The sequence below is a fragment of the Salvelinus alpinus genome, chromosome 5 (genome assembly GCF_045679555.1).
Source record: "Salvelinus alpinus chromosome 5, SLU_Salpinus.1, whole genome shotgun sequence".
Classification (NCBI taxonomy): domain Eukaryota; kingdom Metazoa; phylum Chordata; class Actinopteri; order Salmoniformes; family Salmonidae; genus Salvelinus; species Salvelinus alpinus.
In genome coordinates, this window is record NC_092090.1 from 35,917,082 (window position 1) to 35,940,086 (window position 23,005).

Here is a 23,005-nt window from a genome sequence, read left to right on the forward strand (position 1 = left end):
TTTTTTGAGCAGTGTATATATATATATATATATATATACAGTGGGGAGAACAAGTATTTGATACACTGCCGATTTTGCAGGTTTTCCTACTTACAAAGCATGTAGAGGTCTGTCATTTTTATCATAGGTACACTTCAACTGTGAGAGACGGAATCTAAAACAAAAATCCAGAAAATCACATTGTATGATTTTTAAGTAATTAATTTGCATTTTTAAAATCGCTCAGCACTACTCGTCCCAAAATGAGGGCTATGCCAAAAATGTGGAGATTGAGTAACATAACCCACAAACTGAAAGCATTGAGTGCTAAATGTAACAAAATCCAGTGGGCTGTTGAGGAGAGAGAGAAAATGAAATTGAACTAGAACATACTGTATAACAGAGGAAAAATAAATGTCCATGTGTATCCATTTGGCATTAAAAAAGGCAGAGTAGTTTAGCCTCCATGAGGGGAGAAGTGCATATGTGAACGTAAACAAATTTTCAAAATGATGCAGCGATCGCATCTTTAAGAAATTGTGCTGATTTTGCTTGTTCTAACTAAATGCTTAAGTAGTTCCTGGAATCTGTCAATTATCGGGTAATTAGGGTCTTCGCAGGACAGTCAAGAGGCGCCTCGCTCTCCTCACTGTTGACTGTGGGCCAAAAGCATCCTAATTTAAATCATTTAGTATGTCCAAGTAAACAAACAAATAAACAAACACACAGGCGGGCAGGCCCCATTGGCCATGCGCTGTCAGGAGAAAGAACACTGTTGAACTGTGGGAGGCTGCCTGGGCCAGTGAGTTTACTGCTGCCCTGGATATTGATTTCCAGATCTCTCCAGACCCAGATAAGCAAATATTTGGTCACAATGAGTGCAATGATTTGTGCATGATGGTAACAGGCCCCATGTCTCGAGTCAAGGACCCCCCTAAGTCACCCTCGGAGAAGAGGGGGCTGGAGAAAGATAATGAGAGTGACCAAAGGGAGAGCGAGAGATGCAACTCCCTAATGCAACCAAAAAAGGAGGATTGGGACACCCAGCAGAGAGAGCGATAACAGGCTGGACATAGCTGAGGATTCTGGGAGGTGGGTAAGAATGTCCCAATTAGCTAATTAGCCAAGCTGAAAGTGTTGAAACAAACTCTTGAATAAACAATCATTATGCATTTGTTGATACAGGAAATGCCAATATTTGCTCTGCACCCTCCAGAAGAATATGCGTCCTGGGAACATAGGAAGACGTCTCAACTGTTGCTCCACTCCTGGGGTTCTTGTCAGTACGATATGGCAAAATAACATTTTACAGTGCACTTCACAGGATTTCAACAACAAAAAAATTGGTCAAAACTGTTCCGGCAAGTCGGCACCGTGAGAAGATTAACCAGGGGAACACTGCACAACCTGTACAAATGACACATTAATCTCCAGAAAGTTCCAGAAGAGCTACTAGAGAGGGCTCCCTGAGTGAACAGAGCGCTCCAACAGCATGATTGGTTGGAGCACCGTAGCTTAACAAGCCCATTTTCCGTCTGCAGACAAAATAACCACTAAAATGGTGCTTACAGTCACAACAGGAAATTATGCAAACCTCTACATTTTTGTTCTGTCAGGCAGAGCCCCATGTGTCCTTTAGGTCAACTCAAGTTCTGCAATGAGAAACCAGAGCTATCTTCAATCTTTGCTTGCAGTATTAAACTCGCACCCATCAAACATGCAGACTGAGGTAGAGAGGTTAAGGGGAAGTAAGCAACTCACTACCACAGCTATCACACAGGGTGCATGAATAAGTCAGTTTCAGTTAAATGTTATGTACTCACCATCTCCACCCCCTGGGGAAACACTGTGCCCTCCCAGTCCTTTTTGGGGAAGCGCTGGATGATCTTCCCACATCCTTCTCCTGCACCTGGAAACGAAACCAAACAATGGCAATCAATGGCAGGGAAACCTGGCATGGCACGGATCTGATGTCAAAGTGTCCTCCACCTAAGGAGTAGCCTGAATAATATCTACAATATTATGGAATTCATAACAGAGCTCTAGGGCCTATACCACCAACAGGAAGAGGGAAGAGATAAGCTCCTCTAGTTAACAGACAGATGCATTGTGTACGGTGAATTATGCATGGGTCAAGATAATGTTCTGTGGAATGGACGCTTTACACAATAAAGGTCAGCTTTTCACATTGTTAAAAGGACATACTGGTTGTGAATGGCCCTAATAAAACTATTTTTCCAAACAGTAGAGGTGAAGGGGGCATTCGAGGACACACAAATCATTTTGATGTTTGATCACATTTCCAGACTTCCTAATTGGCACAAATCGGTTTGGTGCATTCTTTCAGGTCCTGTGATGATTCTCCTTACATTTTCCATCTTTCTCTTCATTCTGTAGGAACACTTCAACCACAAGAGGAAAGCACAGAGGAGTAGCACTACAGGGTCATAACGCAGAACATTCATCCTATGCTTCTCCAGTGGTAATGTATGAGGGATTGTGTTGCTCCTGAGTGCTAACAAATAACCCAAGATTGCCATGTTAAAGAGATACTTCTGGATTTTGGCAATAATGCCCTTTATCTACATCCTCAGAGTCAGATGAACTCATGGATACCATTTTAATATGTCTCTGTGTCCAGTATGAAGGAAGTTAGAGGTAGTTTTGCGAGCCAATGCTAACTAGTGTTAGCGCAATGACTGGAAGTCTATGGGTATCTGCTAGCATGCACATAGACACAAAAATTGGTATCCACGAGTTGGTATCTGACTCTGGGTGAGTAGATAAAGGGCCTCATTGTGAAAATCCCACAATATAACTTCAAATGTAAATGGTGAAGCAATCCTACAAGCCAATTGCCAACCCACACTAAGGGGAAGACAAAACAGATATGTTTACAAACTTAGCCTATTATTTGCATCTGCACTAGCAGACGCCGCAATAAATAAATAGGCCCATTTCCAAATCAGTGAGCATGGAGCCAAAGCCCTAATGTATCCAAGTCGCCATTGGAAAAAAAAAACTTGAAAGCATCCAGAACCAATGTGCAGGGAGTGTAAATGAGTTAATTGACACTGCCATCGACGTGAGAAACAAACACGCAGAGGTTAAAATAATGAAGGTGAAATGCATCAACAGATCTGGAATCAGTCACGGCCAATAAATAATTTACAGGGTTGGATTAAATCAAGATGTTTCACCGAGAAAGTGGCCAAAGATTAAGTGTGAGAAACTGAACCCGGACAGCTAACACAGCAAATTACAGAAGTGGGAAGGCCATCCATTTGGGAGTGATCCACTCTGACAGCATGATTCAAGGAGAGGAGGATGAGGAATAAAAGGAAAAAGGGAGAGAGAACCCTCCTCAACCCCAGCATCTGTCAGGTAGGTCACCAATTAGACAGCCCAGGGAAATATCTGCAAACAAGAGGTCAGATCAATAGATTGTGGTGGCAGAGAGAGATGCAGTACAAGGCTGATCTGCTGAACACTGTCATCTCTTTATTATCAGTTCGGTATTCAATGCATGGTTGAACAGACAATGCCACAGCATGGACTGCATAGATTCAAAGTGTTGTCTGGTCTATTTTAAGAGCCTACTTGTCATGAAAAAGAACACAGGGTCACTGTCACAATGGCAGACTTACAATTGTCATAGGGAGTTTTGAAAAATTTGATGTAATTACTTGTCATCAAAATGTAATGAGTTACAACAAACTGCAACCTATTTAAGGTGGCGATTGAAGAGGATTTGAAAGAACAATCTGGAAAGCTAAGAAATTGAAAAATAATCGAAGAAACTTAAAAGATGCCAAGACCATCTAAAAATGCTTTCCTTTCCAACGTGCCGTTTGACACAATGACTTCATTTACATTTAGTTTAAGCTCTGTCACACATACATTTAGCACATAGTTTTCCTTCCATCTCTGTTGAGAAGAAACCTATCAAGAATGACAAGAGGATGATTGCTGCGCGAAGCCTATTGCGCTGGATTTTGATTGGTAGATAGATTAAATAGGTCCATTCAGCACAAATATAAACGCAATATGCTAAAGGTTTTATTGACTTACAGTTCATAAGGAAATCAGTCAATTGAAATAAAGAAATTAAGCCCTAATCTATGGATTTCACATGACTGGGCAGGGGTGTAGCCATGGGTGGGCATAGGCCCACCCACTTGGGAGCCAGGCCCAGCCAATCAGAATTAGTTTCTTCCAACAAAACTGCATTATGAGAGAGAAATACTCCTCAGTTTCATCAGCTGTCCGGGTGGCTGGTCTCAGACAATCCCGCAGGTGAAGAAGCCGGATGTGGCGGTCCAGGGTTGGCGTGGTTACACATGCTCTGTAGTTATGGGGCCGGTTGGACGTACTGCCAAATTCTCTTAAAACGACGTTGGAGGCAGTTTATGGTGGCAACATTATCATTCAATTCTCTGGCAACAGCTCTGGTGGTCATTACTGAAGTCAGCATGCCAATTGCATGCTTCCTCAAAACCTGTCTATATAAACGGTCACACAGTTGACAGTGCATGTCAGAGCAAAAACCAAGCCATGAGATGGAAGGAATTGTCCGTAGAGCTCCGAGACAGGATTATGTCCAAGCACAGATCTGGGAAAGGGTACCAAAAACCATTCCAGTTTTTGCTTTGTAATTATTGGGTAGTGTGTAGATTGATCAGGAACATTTTAGAATAAGGCTGTAATCTAACAATATGTGGAAAAGGTCAAGGGGTCTGAATACTTTCCAAAGTCACTGTAAAATACATTTGTGCACATTTGAGAGAAATAAGCTTTTTGTGTGTATGGAGAATTTCTGAGATCTTTTATTTCAGCTCATTTTACATGTTGCGTTTATATTTTTGTTCAGTATAGTTCAACATCTCAATGATGTTCAGTACACCACTTTGCACTTCCCTTCAGCTAAATCCTTCTTCCTTGTGTCTCCTGATTCTGCCTCTTCGACCCTACTCTCTTCCCTTTCAGCATCCTATGACTCGCACTGTCTTGTTTCTTTCCCGGCCGGCTCCGCCATCCCCTCCTGCTCCGTGGCTGAGTGACTCATTGCGAGCTTACAGAACAGGAATCCTGTCAGCTGAGCGAAAACAGAGGAAAACTAAACTTGCGGAGGACCTATCATGCTTTCACCTACTCCTCTCTACCTCTGCACCTGCTGCTAAAGCCACTTCTACCACTAAATGTCAAGCTTCTGCCTCTAACACAAGGAAACTCTTTTCCCACCTTCTCCTCCCTCAAATCCTCCACCCCTCAACCCCTTTCAATGAGTAGCGGATGTTGTCAACCTTTTTAACCACTCAGCCTATTGAGTCCACTGGTCTCACTCACACAGAACTACCCTACGCCTTTGACCTCTTTCTCCCCTCTCGCCAGATGCCATCCTGCGACTAGTGAGGTCTGGCCGCCCGACAACTTGCCCGCTCGACCCCATCCCCTCCATCCATTTCCAGACCATCTCTGGAGACCTCCCATTCCTCACTTCCCTGACCACTGGCTGCGTCCCCTCTGACTTCAAAATGGCCCGAGTTGCTCCCCTCAAAAAACCAACACTCGACTCATCTGACGTCAAACTATAGACCTGTATCCCTTCTTTATCTTTCCAAAACACTTGACCGTGCTGTTTCTGACCAACTTTCTTATGTCTCTCAGAACGATCTTCATGACCCTAACCAGTCAATCTTCAAGACGGGTTACTCAACCGAGAATGCTATTCTCGTGTCACAGAGGTTCGCCTTACTGCCAAAGCTGGCTCGCTCTCCTCTGTTCTTATCCCCCTAGATCTAGCCGCTGCCTTAGACACCATGAACCATAAGATCATCCTCTCCACCCTCTCAGGGCTGTGCACACTCTTGGATTGCATCCTACCTGGCAGGCTACTCCTTCCAGGTGAAGTGAAGAGGATCGGTGTCTGCACCACGTACTCTCACTACTGGTATCCCGAGGGCTCGGTTCTAGGCCATCTCTTCTCTATATACACCAAGTCACTCGGCTCCGTCATATCCTCACATGGTCTCCCTTAACATTGTTATGCGGATGACACTCAACTACTTTTCTCTTTTTCCCCCTTCTTACACCCAGGTGGCGACACGCATCTCTGCATGTCTGGCAGATATCTCAACTTGGACGTCGGCCCACCACCTCAAGACAGAACTGTTCTTCCTCCCAGGGAAGGCATGCCTGCTCAAAGACCTCTCCATCACAGTTGACAACTTCACACAGTCGCCCTCCCAGAGTGCAAAGAACCTTGTCGTGCCCCTGGTCCTATGGACAGATACTCCAATCTCTGCTGTGGAGCTTTGCAGCTCCTTCAGGGTTATCTTTGGTCTCTTTGTTGCGCCTCTGATTAATTCTCTCCTTGCCTGGTCCGTGAGTTTTGGTGGGTGGCAATCTCTTGGCAGGTTTGTTGTGGTGACATATTCTTTACATTTTTTAATAATGGATTTAAATGGCGCTCTGTGGGATGTTCAAAGTTTGATATTTTTTTTATAACCCAACCCTGATCTGTACTTCGCCACAACTTTGTCCCCGACCTGTTTGGAGAGCTCCTTGGTCTTCATGGTGTCGCTTGCTTGGTGGTGCCCCTTGCTTAGTGGTATTGCAGACTCTGGGGCCTTTCAGAACAGGCGTACATATACACACTGAGATCATGTGACACTTAAATGAAGTCCACCTGTGTGCAATCGAATAATAATAAGACTTCTGAAGGTAGTTGGTTGCACCAGATCTTATTTAGCTGCTTCATAGCAAAGGGGATGAATACATATGCACGCACCACTTTTCCGGTTTTTATTTTGTATAATTCTTTTATACAAAAAATAAACGTATTTTTTTTCATTTCACCAATTTGGACTATTTTGTGTATGTTCATTACATTAAATCCAAATAAAAATCAATTTAAATTACAGGTTGTAATGCAACAAAATAGGAAAAATGCCAAGGGGGATGAATAGTTTTGCAAGGTACTGTATTGATGTGTAAAAGTGACATTAAGATAATTTGCTGACAAGACAGTCTACTGTACATCATGGCACTGTTGCCTTAAAAATAGACGGATCTGGGCCTCCCGGGTGGCGCAGTGGTCTAAGGCACTGCATCGAGAGTGCTAGCTGTGCACACAGAGATTCTGGGTTCGAGACCAGACTCTGTCGCAGCCGGGAGGCTCATGGGGTGACGCACAGTTGGCCCAGCGTCGTCCGGGTTAGGGAGGGTTTGGCCGTCTCATCACGCACTAGCGACTCCTGTGGCGGGCCGGGCGCAGTGCACGCTGACCAGGTCGCTAGGTGTACGGTGTTTCCTCCAACACATTGGTGTGGCTCGCTTCCGGGTTGGATGTGCGTTGTGCAAAGAAGCAGTGCGGCTTGGTTGGGTTGTGTTTCGGAGGACGCATGGCTCTCGACCTTCGCCTCTCCCGAGTCCGTACGGGAGTTGCAGCGATGAGACAAGACAGTAACTACTACTAATTGGATACCATGAAATTGGGGGGTAAAATAAACAAATAAAAATAGACAGATCTCTTTCCACAAGACACTTTTTATCCCCATGATTCTGGTTTCTGTAAACATGTCAGCCAAGTGGAGAGTGGCAATGCCGAGTGCTCTCCCCAGATCTAAACTGGAACAGAGATTTCAGGAAACCACTGGCTCACAGAACATGCCATAATAGCCATGTTGGTAATTGAAATTGTGACCAGCAATAAAACAGTCACTAAACCTTGTGTTACAAGAAAAATGAATGACAGCCTAGCATTTCCTCTCACAGTACCATGAAGACTAGGCCTAAACTACTGTCTAAAACACACACGTTAAGTACCATACTCTGTTTGATCATGGTGGAGCAGTGGTCCATGAGTCAGGCAGGTCATGTAGAGGGGAGAGAGCAGGAATCCAATAGGAGGGACTACTACACCTAATCACCAGTATCATTTGGCTGCTGCCCTCAGCGGCTCAAGCCAGCGGTCAGCTGCCCCTTAACACGTTGACCTCTGTCAGGGCTTTGGAGACAGAGGGGAGCCGTTAATCTTCATGAGGGTTCTGGGCCTGTGTGGTGGGCTGAGTAGGGCCCTGAGGAGCCCGTCCCCTGTCCATGACATCGCATCAAGTGTCTGCAGTAAGTGCCCCTTCCCTGATTGAGATCACATGCTTAGAATCTTTCCACGTTTCAGGCTCAACTTTCCACTCATGGGATGACAAAATACAGAATTCCTGACATTTGGTGAGGCTGCACTCTGTAAACAATTAAAAGTAGTCCAGACCATCAGATATTACCCCTTAGATAACAATAAAGCAGCCGGACAGCTGTGGTTAATACAAGCCAGGTCAGCCTAGAACAGAAACATGCTAATTTCAGGATCCTCTTGTAATAACAAACAGAGGAATTCCAAACAACTGGTAGATTTTCCACACTGTTAACCTACTTGGGCGTCATGACAAAAAATAAACAAGTGAATAACATTCGGTTTATAGAAGTGCTGAATAATATTGATCACTTTCTGGAGAAGACTAAGTTATTGGTCTGTTTAGTAACACCATGGGCCCAATCACTAGCCTACATGGGATTTACTCCATGTTTAACAAGGGTTGCAAAAAAATGACTCAAACAGGCTTAGTCAAACATTATTTTGGCACTGAAAGTGTTGACTGAACAGGGACCTGAGTTAACAGTAGCAATGAATAATACTGATTTAGGCCTATGCCTAGTGTGTCTTAGAAAAATATTAATTTCTCAAGTGTTTTTTTTTAGATTGACAAAAATCGCTGCAGAATTCTGTGGTAGCCATGCTGGTTAAGTGTGCCTTGAATTCTAAATAAATCAGTGTCACCAGCAAAGCACGACCACACCATCACACCTCCTCCTCCATGCTTCACGGTGGGAACCACACATGCAGAGATCATCCTCTACTCTGCATCTCACAAAGACACGGTGGTTGGAACCAAAAATCTCAAATTTAGACTCCAGACCAAAGGACAAATTTCCACCGGTCTAATGTCAATTGCTCGTGTTTCTTGGCTCAAGCAAGTATCTTCTTCTTATTGGTGTCCTTTAGTAGTGGTTTCTTTGCAGAAATTTGACCACGAAAGCCTGATTCACACAGTCTCCTCTGAACAGTTGATGTTGAGATGTGTCGGTTACTTGAACTCTGTGAAGCATTTCTTTTGGGCTGCAATTTCTGAGGCTAGTAACTCTAATGAACTTATCCTCTGCAGCAGAGGTAACTCTGGGTCTTCCAATCCTGTGGCGGCCCTGATGAGAGTCAGTTTCACCATAGCGCTTGATGGTTTTTGCGACTGCACTTGAAGAAACTTTCAAAGTTCTTGAAATGTTCCGCATTGACTGACCTTCATGTCTTGGAGTATCGTCTCTCTTTGCTTATTTGGAGATGTTCTTGCCATAATATGGAATTGGTCTTTTACCAAATAGGGCTATCTTCTGTATACCACCCCTACCTTGTCACAACACAACTGATTGGCTTAAGCACATTAACCTCTCTAGGGTACGTGAGACGGTAGCGTCCCACCTCTTCAACAGCCAGTGAAACTGCAGGGTGCCAAATTCAAAACAGAAATCCCATAATTAAAATTCCTCAAACATACAAGTATTTTACACCATTTTAAAGATACACTTGTTGTAAATCCAGCCACAGTGTCCGATTTCAAAAAGGCTTTACGACGAAAGCAAACCAAACGATTATGTTAGGTGAGTGCCTATTCACAGAATAACACAGCTATTTTTCCAGCCAAAGAGAGGATTCACAAAAAGCAGAAATATAGATAAAATTAATCACTAACCTTTGATGATCTTCATCAGATGACACTCATAGGACTTCATGTTACACAATACATCTATGTTTTGTTCGGTAAAGTTCATATTTATATCCAAAAATCTGTGTTTACATTGGCGCCTTACGTTCAGAAGTCACAAAACATCCTTTAATTTTGCAGAGAGCCACATCAATTTACAGGAATACTCATAATAAACATTGCTAAAAGATACAACTGTTATGCATGGAATTTTAGATGCACTTCTCCTTAAAGCAACCGCTGTGTCAGATTTCAAAAAAGCTTTACGAAAAAAGCAAACCATGCAATAATCTGAGTCGGCGCTCAGAGCCCAATCAAGACACAAATATAGCCGCCATATTATGCAGTCAACAGAAGTCAGAAGTAACATTATAAACATTCACTTACCTTTGATGATCTTCATCAGAATGCACTCCCAGGAAACCCAGTTTCACAATAAATGTTCGTTTTGTTCGACAATGTCCATCATTTATGTCCAAATTCCTCCCTGTTGTTCTAGCGTTCAGTACACTTTCCAAACTCACGACGCGCGGGCAGGTCCAGCGGAAAGTACGGACGAAAAGTAAAAAAAGTTATATTACAGTCCGTAAAAACATGACAAACGAAGTATTGAATCAATCTTCAGGATGTTTTTAACATAATTCTTCAATAATGTTCCGACCGGAGTATTCCTGTGTCTTCAGAATTGCGATGGAACAGAGCTCGTTCTCACGTGAACGCGCATGGTCAGAGCATGTTCAGGTCATGGCAGACCTGACTCATTCCTCTCTCCTTCAGCCCCAATAAACAGTAGAGGCATCAAATCAAATCAAATTTTATTAGTCACATACACATGGTTAGCAGATGTTAATGCGAGTGTAGCGAAATGCTTGTGCTTCTAGTTCCGACAATGCAGTAATAACCAACAAGTAATCTAACCTAACAATTCCACAACTACTACCTTATACACACACAAGTGTAAAGGGATAAAGAATATGTACATAAAGATATATGAATGAGTGGTGGTACAGAACGGCATAGGCAAGATGCAGTAGATGGTATAGAGTACGGTATATACATATGAGATGAGTACTGTAGGGTATGTAAACATAAAGTGGCATAGTTTAAAGTGGCTAGTGGTACATGTATTACATAAAGATGGCAAGATGCAGTAGATGATATAGAGTACAGTATATACATATGAGATGGGTAATGTAGGGTATGTAAACGTTATATTAAGTGGCATTGTTTAAAGTGGCTAGTGGTACATTTTTACATAATTTCCATCAATTCCCATTTTTAAAGTGGCTGGAGTTGAGTCAGTATGTTGGCAGCGGCCGCTAAATGTTAGTGGTGGCTGTTTAACAGTCTGATGGCCTTGAGATAGAAGCTGTTTTTCAGTCTCTCGGTCCCTGCTTTGATGCACCTGTACTGACCTCGCCTTCTGGATGATAGCGGGGTGAACAGGCAGTGGCTTGGGTGGTTGTTGTCCTTGATGATCTTTATGGCCTTCCTGTGACATCGGGTGGTGTAGGTGTCCTGGAGGGCAGGTAGTTTGCCCCCGGTGATGCGTTCTGCAGACCTCACTACCCTCTGGAGAGCCTTACGGTTGTGGGCGGAGCAGTTGCCGTACCAGGCGGTGATACAGCCCGACAGGATGCTCTCGATTGTGCATCTGTAGAAGTTTGTGAGTGCTTTTGGTGACAAGCCGAATTTCTTCAGCCTCCTGAGGTTGAAGAGGCGCTGCTGCGCCTTCTTCACGACGCTGTCTGTGTGGGTGGACCAATTCAGTTTGTCCGTGATGTGTACACCGAGGAACTTAAAACTTTCCACCTTCTCCACTACTGACCCGTCGATGTGGATAGGGGGGTGCTCCCTCTGCTGTTTCCTGAAGTCCACAATCATCTCCTTTGTTTTGTTGACGTTGAGTGTGAGGTTATTTTCCTGACACCACACTCCGAGGGCCCTCACCTCCTCCCTGTAGGCCGTCTCGTCGTTGTTGGTAATCAAGCCTACCACTGTAGTGTCATCCGCAAACTTGATGATTGAGTTGGAGGCGTGCATGGCCACGCAGTCGTGGGTGAACAGGGAGTACAGGAGAGGGCTCAGAACGCACCCTTGTGGGGCCCCAGTGTTGAGGATCAGCGGGGTGGAGATGTTGTTACCTACCCTCACCACCTGGGGGCGGCCCGTCAGGAAGTCCAGGACCCAGTTGCACAGGGCGGGGTCGAGACAAGGTTCTAACGACTGTTGACATCTAGCCTTAGGAAGTGCAACATTACCAATATCCCACTGTATCTTCAATAGGAGCTGAGTTGAAAATCGACCAACCTCAGGTTTCTCACTTCCTGGTTGGATTTTTTCTCAGGTTTTTGCCTGCCTGATGAGTTCTGTTATACTCACAGACATCATTCAAACAGTTTTATAAACTTCAGAGTCTTTTCTACTAATAACATGCATATTCTAGCTTTTGGCATGCTTTTCATCCGGACGTGAAAATACTGCCCCCTACCCCAAAGAAGTTAAGAAATTCCACAAATGTACTTTTAACAAGGCACACCTGTTAATTGAAAGGCATTCCAGGTGACTACCTCATGAAGCTGGTTGAGAGAATGCCAAGAGTGTGCAAAGCTGTCATTAAGGCAAAGGCTGGCCATTTGAAGAATTTCAAATATAAAATATTTAGATTTGTTTAACACTTTTTTGGTTACTACATGATTCCATATGTGTTTTTTCATAGTTTTGATGTGTTCACTATTATTCTACAATATAGAAAACAGTAAGAATAAAGAAAAACCCTTCAACGAATAGGTGTTCTAAAACTTTTGACCGGTAGTGTATTACATTCGAAAATCTTGTAAAACGTACATGCACAAAACAAATGTCAAACCCCCAAAACCAAACTGTAAACCAAACCATTAAACAATGTTTTTCCCAAATACTCCACATAGGTCTCCTGTGTGTCCTAAAAACCTGTTTTTCGTAGACTCAAGATGTTAATGAGTTGGCCAGGGTATTTTCACAGTAGAGTAATGACCAGAATAAGATAGAGGTTAAATCACTGGGTCTGCTGAGAGTTTACACAGTCTGTTAGTGCAACACAGACTATCAGTGCTGAAGGTTACTGCTGCGAGCATTCCACAGCTAACTCGGGCCATTTAAAAAAAATTGGCCTGTAGTAAGATACACAGAAAAATGTGACTGTTGAGCAAATTTGGGACAAGAGACAAAAAGTATGCTGAGAGTAAGATGAGCAAATATTTGCATACACTTGCATCACAACAGCTTCAATAAAAACAAGCTCAAATGAAAAACCTAAGAGACAAAAATAAGAAAAAGAAAGAGGCCAAAGACATAATGCTCTAGACATTATTCATCATTGACTGGTTTCCAAAACAACCATAGGACGGTCATTGGTCTCTCTTGATTAGTGCAGGTGGTTCTTCTACTGGAAAAAGGTTAATCCAACTTCCTGGCCTTGGTCTTCTAGCAGAGCTGCTCCATAAATCAGCTCTTGGAGGCCTGGGCAGGCCCTAGGCCGGCGGCTAGCCGCCAGCTTTCGTCATCTCCACGTCAGCTCCTAACCTACATCTGGCCCAGTGTGTGGACAGGTGTGCCGATTGGTCAGAGACAGGTTGGCAGGTGCTGCCAACTCTGTTTTCTTCTGCTCCACAACAAGGGTTTTATTAAAACCCCCCACCGCTGCTCCACGTAATGAAACCCAGTTAGTGCTGAATGCTATTTTCTCAGCAAGAGTTATTACGTAAAGCTCCTCATCACTCCAACAACCTGTCCAAAAGCTTTCCACCGCCCCCATCCTAGAACTAAACACACTGGACTGGATGTTCCAAAGAGAAGATATGCAAAGGACTATGCCATGGTTTGCATGGGAAAGGGTATCAAAAATGATCAAGTGAATGATGTCAGAGATCCAATTCCAGGAAGCATTCCAGTGTCTGAAAGCAGCTGCAGAACTAGGAAAATATTTGGAAGGAAAGGCATCAGGGCATCACAGGAAAAGATGGACCAAAATACACATCAACCATCAAAATAATATGGGTCAAATGAATTAAGAGCCGTGGAAGGTTAACCATACAACCAGTGACGTACCTAGCACACATCATTTGTTAACATGTCCTTTATGGATGACGAATGGTGGCCATAAACTTTTCCTAAATAAGTGGTTTTGTTTTGGTTTAATTTCCCTAAAAGAGCAAGGCATATGAATGAAAAGGTTTCATTGAGTTCAATCCTCTGGCCTCCATTACAACTATATAGCTATGATCTTTATGTGAACATTGACGGATATCTTATCACAGAAACTAGGCAGTTACTGATTAGGGAGTGGGACTTGCCATGGCTTCCTTTGCAATCCTTCCTACAGTACCACACATTGTGTGACAATCAGCAACCTACTCTTCCATCATACAATATGCAAATGCTTTTCCTACCTGATTACTTGACTTTCATAAGTACTTGAATGGAATGTTAATATTTGTGGAAAACAGAATCCCCATCTGGATAGCTGCTCTGAAGCAGTGTATTCAGTGGAGTTTCCCTGGACAAGCTTTGGCTATCACCCCTCCTGCACTCTCCACTCTAAAGAAGAAAGGAAGGAACTCCTCCATTGTGGTCAGGATGCCTCATCACAAAGTGCAAACCCAAAAAGGGAAGCTGCCCAGTGCATCAGCCAATCAATAGAGGCAACAAATCCCTGGTGTTCAATAACATAGGAGACATTTCCACATCTGACATCTTGTAAATTCTACAACCACCACAACCTGAGTATCTCTATTGGCCAAAAGCAGAAGATGAATGAAAGCTACGGACTTACTCTGACAGAGCACATCAGAAATTCCTTTAAAATATGATTGAAATAATATTAGGTGAAGATAGTGTTATGACTAAGGCCTTGCACAAGCTTCCAGAACTGTAACAAGAATTAGGGCTGGCACAATTACCGTATAAGCACGTATGAATAGAACAGGCTTGGAACCCTGACAATTTAACTGGTAAACTTATGGGTTCACTTGCAATGACTGCCTGGGATACAACCATTTTCATTGTAATGTATAATGTTTATTGAAATGATGTGGCTCTAGCAATGGAATTTATTTTTTGTAATGTCAGTTGAATCAACAAATCACAGCACATATTGATGGGTACACTTCCTGCTTTATCTTCCTGATTTGTGCCTGCGGGTACACTCGCAATGGCAGCCAGTCCACCCATTAATAATAATTTATTCAACTTTTATTGGTCCCGTGTGGCTCAGTTGGTAGAGCATGGCGCTTGCAACGCCAGGGTTGTGGGTTCATTCCCCACGGGGGGACCAGGATGCATATGTATGAACTTTCCAATTTGTAAGTCGCTCTGGATAAGAGCGTCAGCTAAATGACTTAAATGTTTATAGCGCTATTCATTGATATAAAAATCTATGCACTTTAAAGCAAAAAAAAGACTCATTTAGAAAAACATAATTCATGAGAAGGGTGGTCATGAGAGGGTCAGGAAAGTTAATGGCTTGAGGGGTCATCGGAGGAAGGTGGTCATAAAGGGGGAGAGTAAACAAAGCTGGTCTGCGTCATCAAAGAGTCTTGCGTCCCTGCCGTCTGTGTGGCTTCTCCATAGCAGGACTTGGATGAAGTTTGAGCTCAGCCACTGCAGTTCATGGACTTCAGATTAGGTGTAGCTAGCTAGCGACTCCTTCACTACTACCAAAATGAAGCACCCACTTGGATGAAGCTATGGGAGTCACGTAGCACCAGAAAGCATACCACATTTCAATAATAATTCAAAAGTAGCCTTGTAACTTAGTCCTCCCTACTATCCTCATCACTCCACACCTCTGCTATGCAGTCTTGCTTGAGGCTTCTCCATCCTCAACCTCCGGACGCCGGCTGGCATTCGAATCAAAACAATTGACAGCTAACATTAGCTAGCTATCCAAACAAATGAGTCGCAGGCTTCAGGCTTGAAACGCTGTGGTGGATTCTGATCATATTAATTAGCTATATTCATTCTTAAAACAAAAAGTTTGTAGGGGACAAAATTACATAAAATAATGAATATTTACAAAATGTACAGAAGCTCTCTGCCTAGGCTACCTGATGGCGCCATGGCAACCACAGAAACTCATGCCATCATTGACTTGAGGATGCCCATTCTATTCATTCTATGGCAGCACATGCAGTCAGAAGCAGAGTGCCTTAAAATAGAATAAAAATGGTATTCGAACAGTTATAAAACGGTGATCGTGGTCATTTAGCTGACCAAAAACCGTCAAATTCCATGACCATCACAGCCCTATCGAGAACATGATAGACTATTTTAGTCCTTTTCCTGCACACACACACACATATGCACCAACAAAGGTTCCTGTCTTACCACAAACAGTAAATTCACTGTCCTACATGCAGAAGAACCATGTCATAGGCCTAATCGCCTCCAAATGATTTGAGCTAACCTAACAGCTTCTGGCTACCATCATGTAGGAAAGGTTAATCAGATATCCAAATATCTGAACAGAAGTAAGTATTCGATTACTTGAGTGAGTTAAGGCTGTGCGATATGGCCATAAAATTGGATGGTATTTTATGTTTTTGAATAATAAGTTTTAAATTTGCTTTATGGGTGGTAACCCATTGAAATCACTTAGAACGTATGCATGCGTCTTTCTCCATTCTAATTGTTTTATAGCGTTCAAGTCAACTTCAACCTAAAATAATTGTCAGCATAACAATTTCTGCATTTCCTACACTCATTTGAGATCATTTCCACACAGTGCTGCACAATATGGGCAAACAAATCTTGGCTCTATTTTTAACCAAATGTTAAAATTGCGATTTGACTTGCAATTTAGAGCAAAACACTTGGGTGAACTGTTGGAATCATGGAAATATAACGATTATTCTAATTCTATAGTTAGAATATAATACTGGGCACTTTGAATACAGTGTTGTTTGACATTACAATGAATGAACATGCCAGGGAGGAGATATTGTGACAGGGTAGGAAACAAAGTGTTGTGTTTCCTAGGGGACTCTATAATCTTTGGCTACATTGAATGTTCTCTTAGCCACTTCACTTAGCTTACATAATCATGCTTTGCGTATTCCTCATTGATTTAGAAGATACTGTTGCACAAACAAGATGCTGAATTAGGTCTACACCGTCACTGGTATTATCAAGCTGTATAGCTAATTATGTTTGCTCTGACTCAGTACATGTATTAGCTAGTTAGCGGCTAACAAGATTCAGGCACAACCTGCTAAATGACAAACTAGCTGTTTGCAGATGTAAGAAACAAACTAATAGTGTAATTACAGAACGCTAGTGGAATTATATTAAAACTTCTTAGGGATAGGGGGCGACATTTTCACTTTTGGATGAATTGGTGCCCAAATTAAACGGCCTCGTACTCTGTCCTAGATCATATGATATGCATATTATTATTACTATTGGATAGAAAACACTCTGAAGTTTCTAAAACTGTTTGAATTATATCTGTGAGTAAAACAGAACTCATATGGCAGGCAAAGTTCCAAACAGGAAGTGAAAATTCTGAAATGGGTCGCTGTGAAAGGCATCGCCTATTCAATTCTCCTATATTTATGGATCTGTATGCACTTCATACGCCTTCCACTAGATGTCAACAGGCAGTAGAACGTGGAATGAAGCGTATAGCTTGATTTGGGACCGGATGAGAGCCAATGGAGTGACTGGTCAGGCATATTGCCAGTTCTTGGCCACGCACACTACGCATGTGATGTCCTTGTCTGCAATGCGTTAGATAGACATGAAGAAATGCTCCGTCTGGGACGTTATTGGATATATGAGAAAAACATCCTGAAGATTGATTCTCAACTGAGTTTGACCAGTTTGTTCGATTTGTAATATCACTTTTTGAAGTTTTCGTTCATTAGCGTAAAGTTCTTTGGACACGTGAGCTACACATGCTAGCCAAAGTTGCTAATTCGACAGAAGTAATGGACATTATAAAACAAAAAAACTATTTATTGTGGAACTAGGATTCCTGGCACTGCATTCTGATGAAAGATCATCAAAGGGAATATTTATGATGTAATTTCGTATTTCTGTTGACTCCAACATGGCGGAGAATGGCTGAGCGCTGTCTCAGATTATTGCATGCTGTGCTTTTTACTAAAGTTATTTTTTAAATCTAACACAGTGGTTGCATTAAGAACCAGTGTATCTTTAATTATATGTTAAACATGTATCTTTCATCAAAGTTTATGATGAGTATTTCTGTATTTCACGTTGCTATCTGTAATTACTTTCGCTATTTTGGAGCCATTTCTGAACATGGCGCCAATGTAAAACCACGATTTGTGGCTATAAATATGCACATTTTCGAACAAAACATAAATGTATTGTATAACATGATGTCATATGACTGTCATCTGATGAAGTTGTTCAAAGGTTAGTGATGAATTTTATCTCTATTTGTGGGTTTTGTGAAAGCTATCTTTTCTGTGAAAAAATAGTGGTGTGTTTTTGGATATTGTGGTGAGCTAACATAAATGTTGTGTTTTCGCTGTAAAACATTTTTAAAAATCGGACATGTTGGCTGGATTCACAAGATGTTCATCTTTCCTTTACTGTATTGGAGAATGATCCCGGATCTGGGATGGGTAGTCCTGAAAGGTTTTAAGAAGCAAAGTGAAAATAGCATGGTTGTCATCAACATTGACCATGCAGACTGAACGCAAGTGTCTCGTGGTCCAGGGACAACAAACAGCGCGGGGCTAGGTCTGTGTGGAAAGCGGCATCAAGAGAGCGGAGAGAGATGACTCAAGTAGCTAAGTAAACTATAAAAAATGGACGTACCACATTTAACAAATCTAACATTCAAATTCCGTTATAGAAGGTAAAGTAAAAACGGTATACCGTTCAAAAGGCGCTCCTGAAGTAGTGACACGCAACATAAGCCTAGTTTCCTGAAACGAGGCGATAAACCGTTTATACCGGGGTATTTCCAAATACCGACGGTATGATTTAATACTGTAAAAAATAATATATATATATACACACATTTTTGGGGGGCTTGGGGCAGTGCTACGTCACTACTTATAACCACAATATAAAGTTAATGATGCATATGCCTTATGCTCTAACATTTCCCGGTTGTAAAAAGTTTAATAGTTTGCCTAATTTTTGTTTGTGACAAAACAAGCAAGTGTAGCGTAGAGAATCATTGTACCATCTAAACCGCTATGAAATACACTATATACAGTACCAGTCACAAGCTTTACACCATCTTTATCTTTATTTTTACTGTTTTCTACATTGTAGAATAATAGTGAAGACATCAAAACTAGGAAATAATACACATGGAATCATGTAGTAACCAAAAAAAGTGTATAAAAGTGTATAAAAGTGTTAGTCAGGAGCTTCATGAAATGGGTTTCCATGGCCGAGCAGCCGCACACAAGCCTAAGATCATCATGCACAATGGCAAATGTCAGCTGGAGTGATGTAAAGCTTTCCGCCATTAGACTCTGGAGCAGTAGAAACACGTTCTCTGGAGTGATTAATCACGCTTTACCATCTGGCAGTCCAATGGACGAATCTGAGTTTGGCGGATGCCAGTAGAACGCTACCGGCCCCAATGCATACTGCCAACTGTAAAGTTTGGTGGAGGAGGAATAATGGTCTGGGGCGGTTTTTCATTGTTTGGGATAGGCCACTTAGTACCAGTGAAGGGAGATAACGCTACAGCATACAATGTGACATTGTAGATAATTCTGTGCTTCCAACCTTTGGCAACAGTTTCCTTTTTCAGCATGACAATGCCCCCGTGCACAAAGCGAGGTCCAAACAGAAATGGTTTGTCTAGATCAGTGTAGAAGAACTTGACTGGCCTGACCTCAAACCCATCAAACACCTATGGGATGAATTGGAACGCGGACTGCGAGCCAGGCCTAATCACTCAACATCAGCGCGTGACCTCACTAATGCTCGTGGCTGAATGGAAGCAAGTCCCCGCAGCAATGTTCCAACATCTAATGGAAAGCCTTCCCAGAAGAGTGGAGGCTGTTACAACAGCAAAGGGGTGGGACCAACTCCATCTTAATGCCCATGATTTTGGAATGAAATGTTCAACGAGCAGGTGTCCACATACTTTGTCATGTAGTGTATATTCTCAATAACCAAATATATATTGTATTTTCAGCTGTTTGAAGCTGGTGTACAAAACCAAAAGAAAAACTCAACATTTTTACTTAAGAACGGGAAACATAGGTCTGTTCTATCGCTTCTTAGACATGCTTTCAATGAGAATGACAGATCTATAACTAATATTTCTAAATGAATTTTTTATCTTAAGTTTAAGAAATCGAAGATGTGTCAAATGATATCAAGCTCAGGGCTCCAGCTATGCATTTGGTATGCTAACTTGCGGCTAGATGTAAAGATCAAGCTTCTTGGTTACAGCAGAGACATTCACTCCTCTTCTGGATCAAGATTCCAGTTGACTAAATTGTTTTGTACGTAAAAACACTTTTTAAAATTAATAATCATATTTATTTATTAGAAATAGCAACCTTGTATGCACATTTGTTAACAGTGTATATCCCGGTACGGTACAGAAACAATGTGACAGTATGAATACTGGATACCGCCCAACCCTAGTGTGTAAGTGATTGTGCATCACCTGGTAGATGGCTGTTCAACAGTGATGGCCTAGTAAAATAAGCTGTTTTTTAGGCTCTCGGTCATTCACTGCTGCAGTTAGCCATAGTTACGGAGAAAAGCAGTGTGTTTACCTCTGCCATTTGCAATTGCATTATTCTGATTGAGAGTCGATACCAAATTCCTTATTTTAACTTATTTATATATTTTGTATTTACCCTGTCCGGATATACGGATTTTTTTTTATAACATTAACATATTCGAATAGTAGAATCATTTAAAATGCTCATCCCTACCATCATGGCAACTTAATGAAAGTATAAGACAATAATTGGTGGAGATTTCAACGACAAAAGCATTACACTACAGCAAAAAGGTTCATGTGACAGGATCCTTCATTTACAGTCAAACCTCTGCAATGTCAGAAAAGTATTATCGTTACCAATGCTACAGGGTTGTAATAAAAAGTGTGGACAGTTTTAAGGAACAATAATATGTTTTTTAACATAGCCTATTACAGTGTGTAGGCCCACAAGTCCTTGGCCAAGTGGATAATCCTGGTCTGAGTCACTAGTCATAAAAGCAAAGTGTTTGATGTGACATGCCAACTCTTTTCCCATGTACTTTGAAAACAGCTGGTAAACATTTCCTCTACACCTTTGGATGTCCCTGGTAAAACAGTCAATAACACCCTCCAATGATTTATGATTCATAATTTCAGCAATAACACCTGTCAACACCTGAGATGCATGTTTTGTATTAACACCACGTTTGACCAACAGGAAACATGGAATGCCAGTCTCTCAAACCATTTGTAAAAAAATATCCTGTTTGTACATCTGCAGAGTGGAGCTTGATCTGATAACATACTACTGTACGCAGCATAATGTTGATTTAATGTAGGCTACTAGGCTATAATGTCACCCCTGAGTAACTAGAGGAGGACTAATCAAAAGCTAGTTCTTATCACCCATCCTGTCAAACAAAACTTTCACCCTAAATAAATAAGTAAAGGGTGAGGCGGCTCTTATCTCGGGACAATTTGTTTAAGCCGTTGCTTGTTGCCTACACAAACTGTTCAACTGAGGTGTGTGTGGGGGTAGTGGTCAGTATGATAAATGCTTTGTCTGGTGTGTGTGGGGGGGGGGGTACTCCCCACCATTTGTCCATACTTTCCCCCTGTGATTTTGATCAGGGCCAATTCCATGCTCCACAACTGGGTCTGAGATAACAGTGCATGCATTCCAACACCCTCACTCACACAGGCTGGGCGGGCATTCACCCGTCTACCCGAGAGGCAGGTAACTTTCAGAAGGAAGGATACCTTAAGCAAATCGATAACACTCAGAATAGACTTACAATACAATGCTCCCTTGTCATAGAATCGCTACATTGAGAATCAGTCCAAGTCAAGCACTGATAAGAAGAAGTAAATCAGGTAAACCTATTTTATGACGTTTCCACTGGATCAGAGCATGACATTTTTCCCTTTCACGCTGAGTGGTTATCGAAAGGGAGAGAGCTGGAAATATTTTTTAAATACATTGAGGAACTATTGTTATTCTCAATGGATGTAAAAACAGGCTGTTTGCTTGCTGTTTGAGGTGAAGAAAACATTACTTTGAGAAGCTCCACAGGTCATTTAGTGGTGGTGCGTTAAGCCAATCAGAAATCCTATTAGATCCCCAAATGGGTACATTTATATGCCTACATGTGTGTGCAGGCCAGGTAGCCTATAGGCCTAATTCTATGTGTGCGCGTCCTTACTCAACATTGACGGGAGCACTGCAAACAATTACCAAATTGACAAAACTAAATGGAATGAAATAAACCAAAACTTCTCACAAGTGTAGCATAGGTTGCGCACTCTGCTAACAACGTGTCCAAATCAACAATGATAACGGGAAGACTGGAATAACATTGACTGCATGAAGATAAATTACCGTAACCAAAGTAACAAACATTGTAAATTAACTAGTGATGCACCGATATGAGATTTTTGGTCGATACCCGATATTTTCCTTGCCAAAAAAAACGATACCCGATATTTAAAATGTTTGCAGCCTTTTAAGCATTCTAATAGTTAAATAATTAACACACACACACGGACGCAGCCGTCTAAGGCATGGCATCTCAGTGCAAGAGGCGTAACAGTCCCTGGTTCGAATCCAGGCTGTATCACATCCAGCCGTGATTGGGAGTCCCATAGGGCGACACACAATTTTCCCAGCATCGTCCGGGTTTGGCCGTCACCGTAAATAAGAATTTGTTCTTAACTGACTTGGCTAGTTAAATAAAGGTTACACACACACACACACACACACAACTGACCAAAAAGTTGTTGGCATTTACACATGTTCCCATTACCAGTAAAACAATCAAAACCTATATTTCTTTCACTTACTTGCTGTGCTGTTCTGTTCGGGTTAAGTAGCTGGCTAGCTATTAATTTTCATGAACTGAAGTTCAATTTCAATAGGGGAACAACAATACTTACAACAATTCCTAAATCATTGCTAAGAATAGTGAAAATGACTGCAGTTGATACTGGTCATTGTTTTCAGGCTGGTTGTATTGGT

At 42.0% G+C, this 23,005-nt stretch overlaps 1 protein-coding gene across 4 annotated transcripts in view; it reads right to left on the reverse strand.

Moving 5' to 3' along the window:
• LOC139576020 (myotubularin-related protein 13-like) overlaps window positions 1-23,005 on the reverse strand; it is a 162,540-nt gene that overhangs the window by 126,711 nt on the left and 12,824 nt on the right. For all 4 annotated transcript variants that reach the window (XM_071401610.1, XM_071401611.1, XM_071401608.1 and 1 more), the window contains exon 2: window positions 1,803-1,888. In XM_071401610.1, coding sequence (XP_071257711.1) covers window positions 1,803-1,888 — 86 coding nt within the window. The remainder of the gene's footprint in view (window positions 1-1,802; window positions 1,889-23,005) is intronic.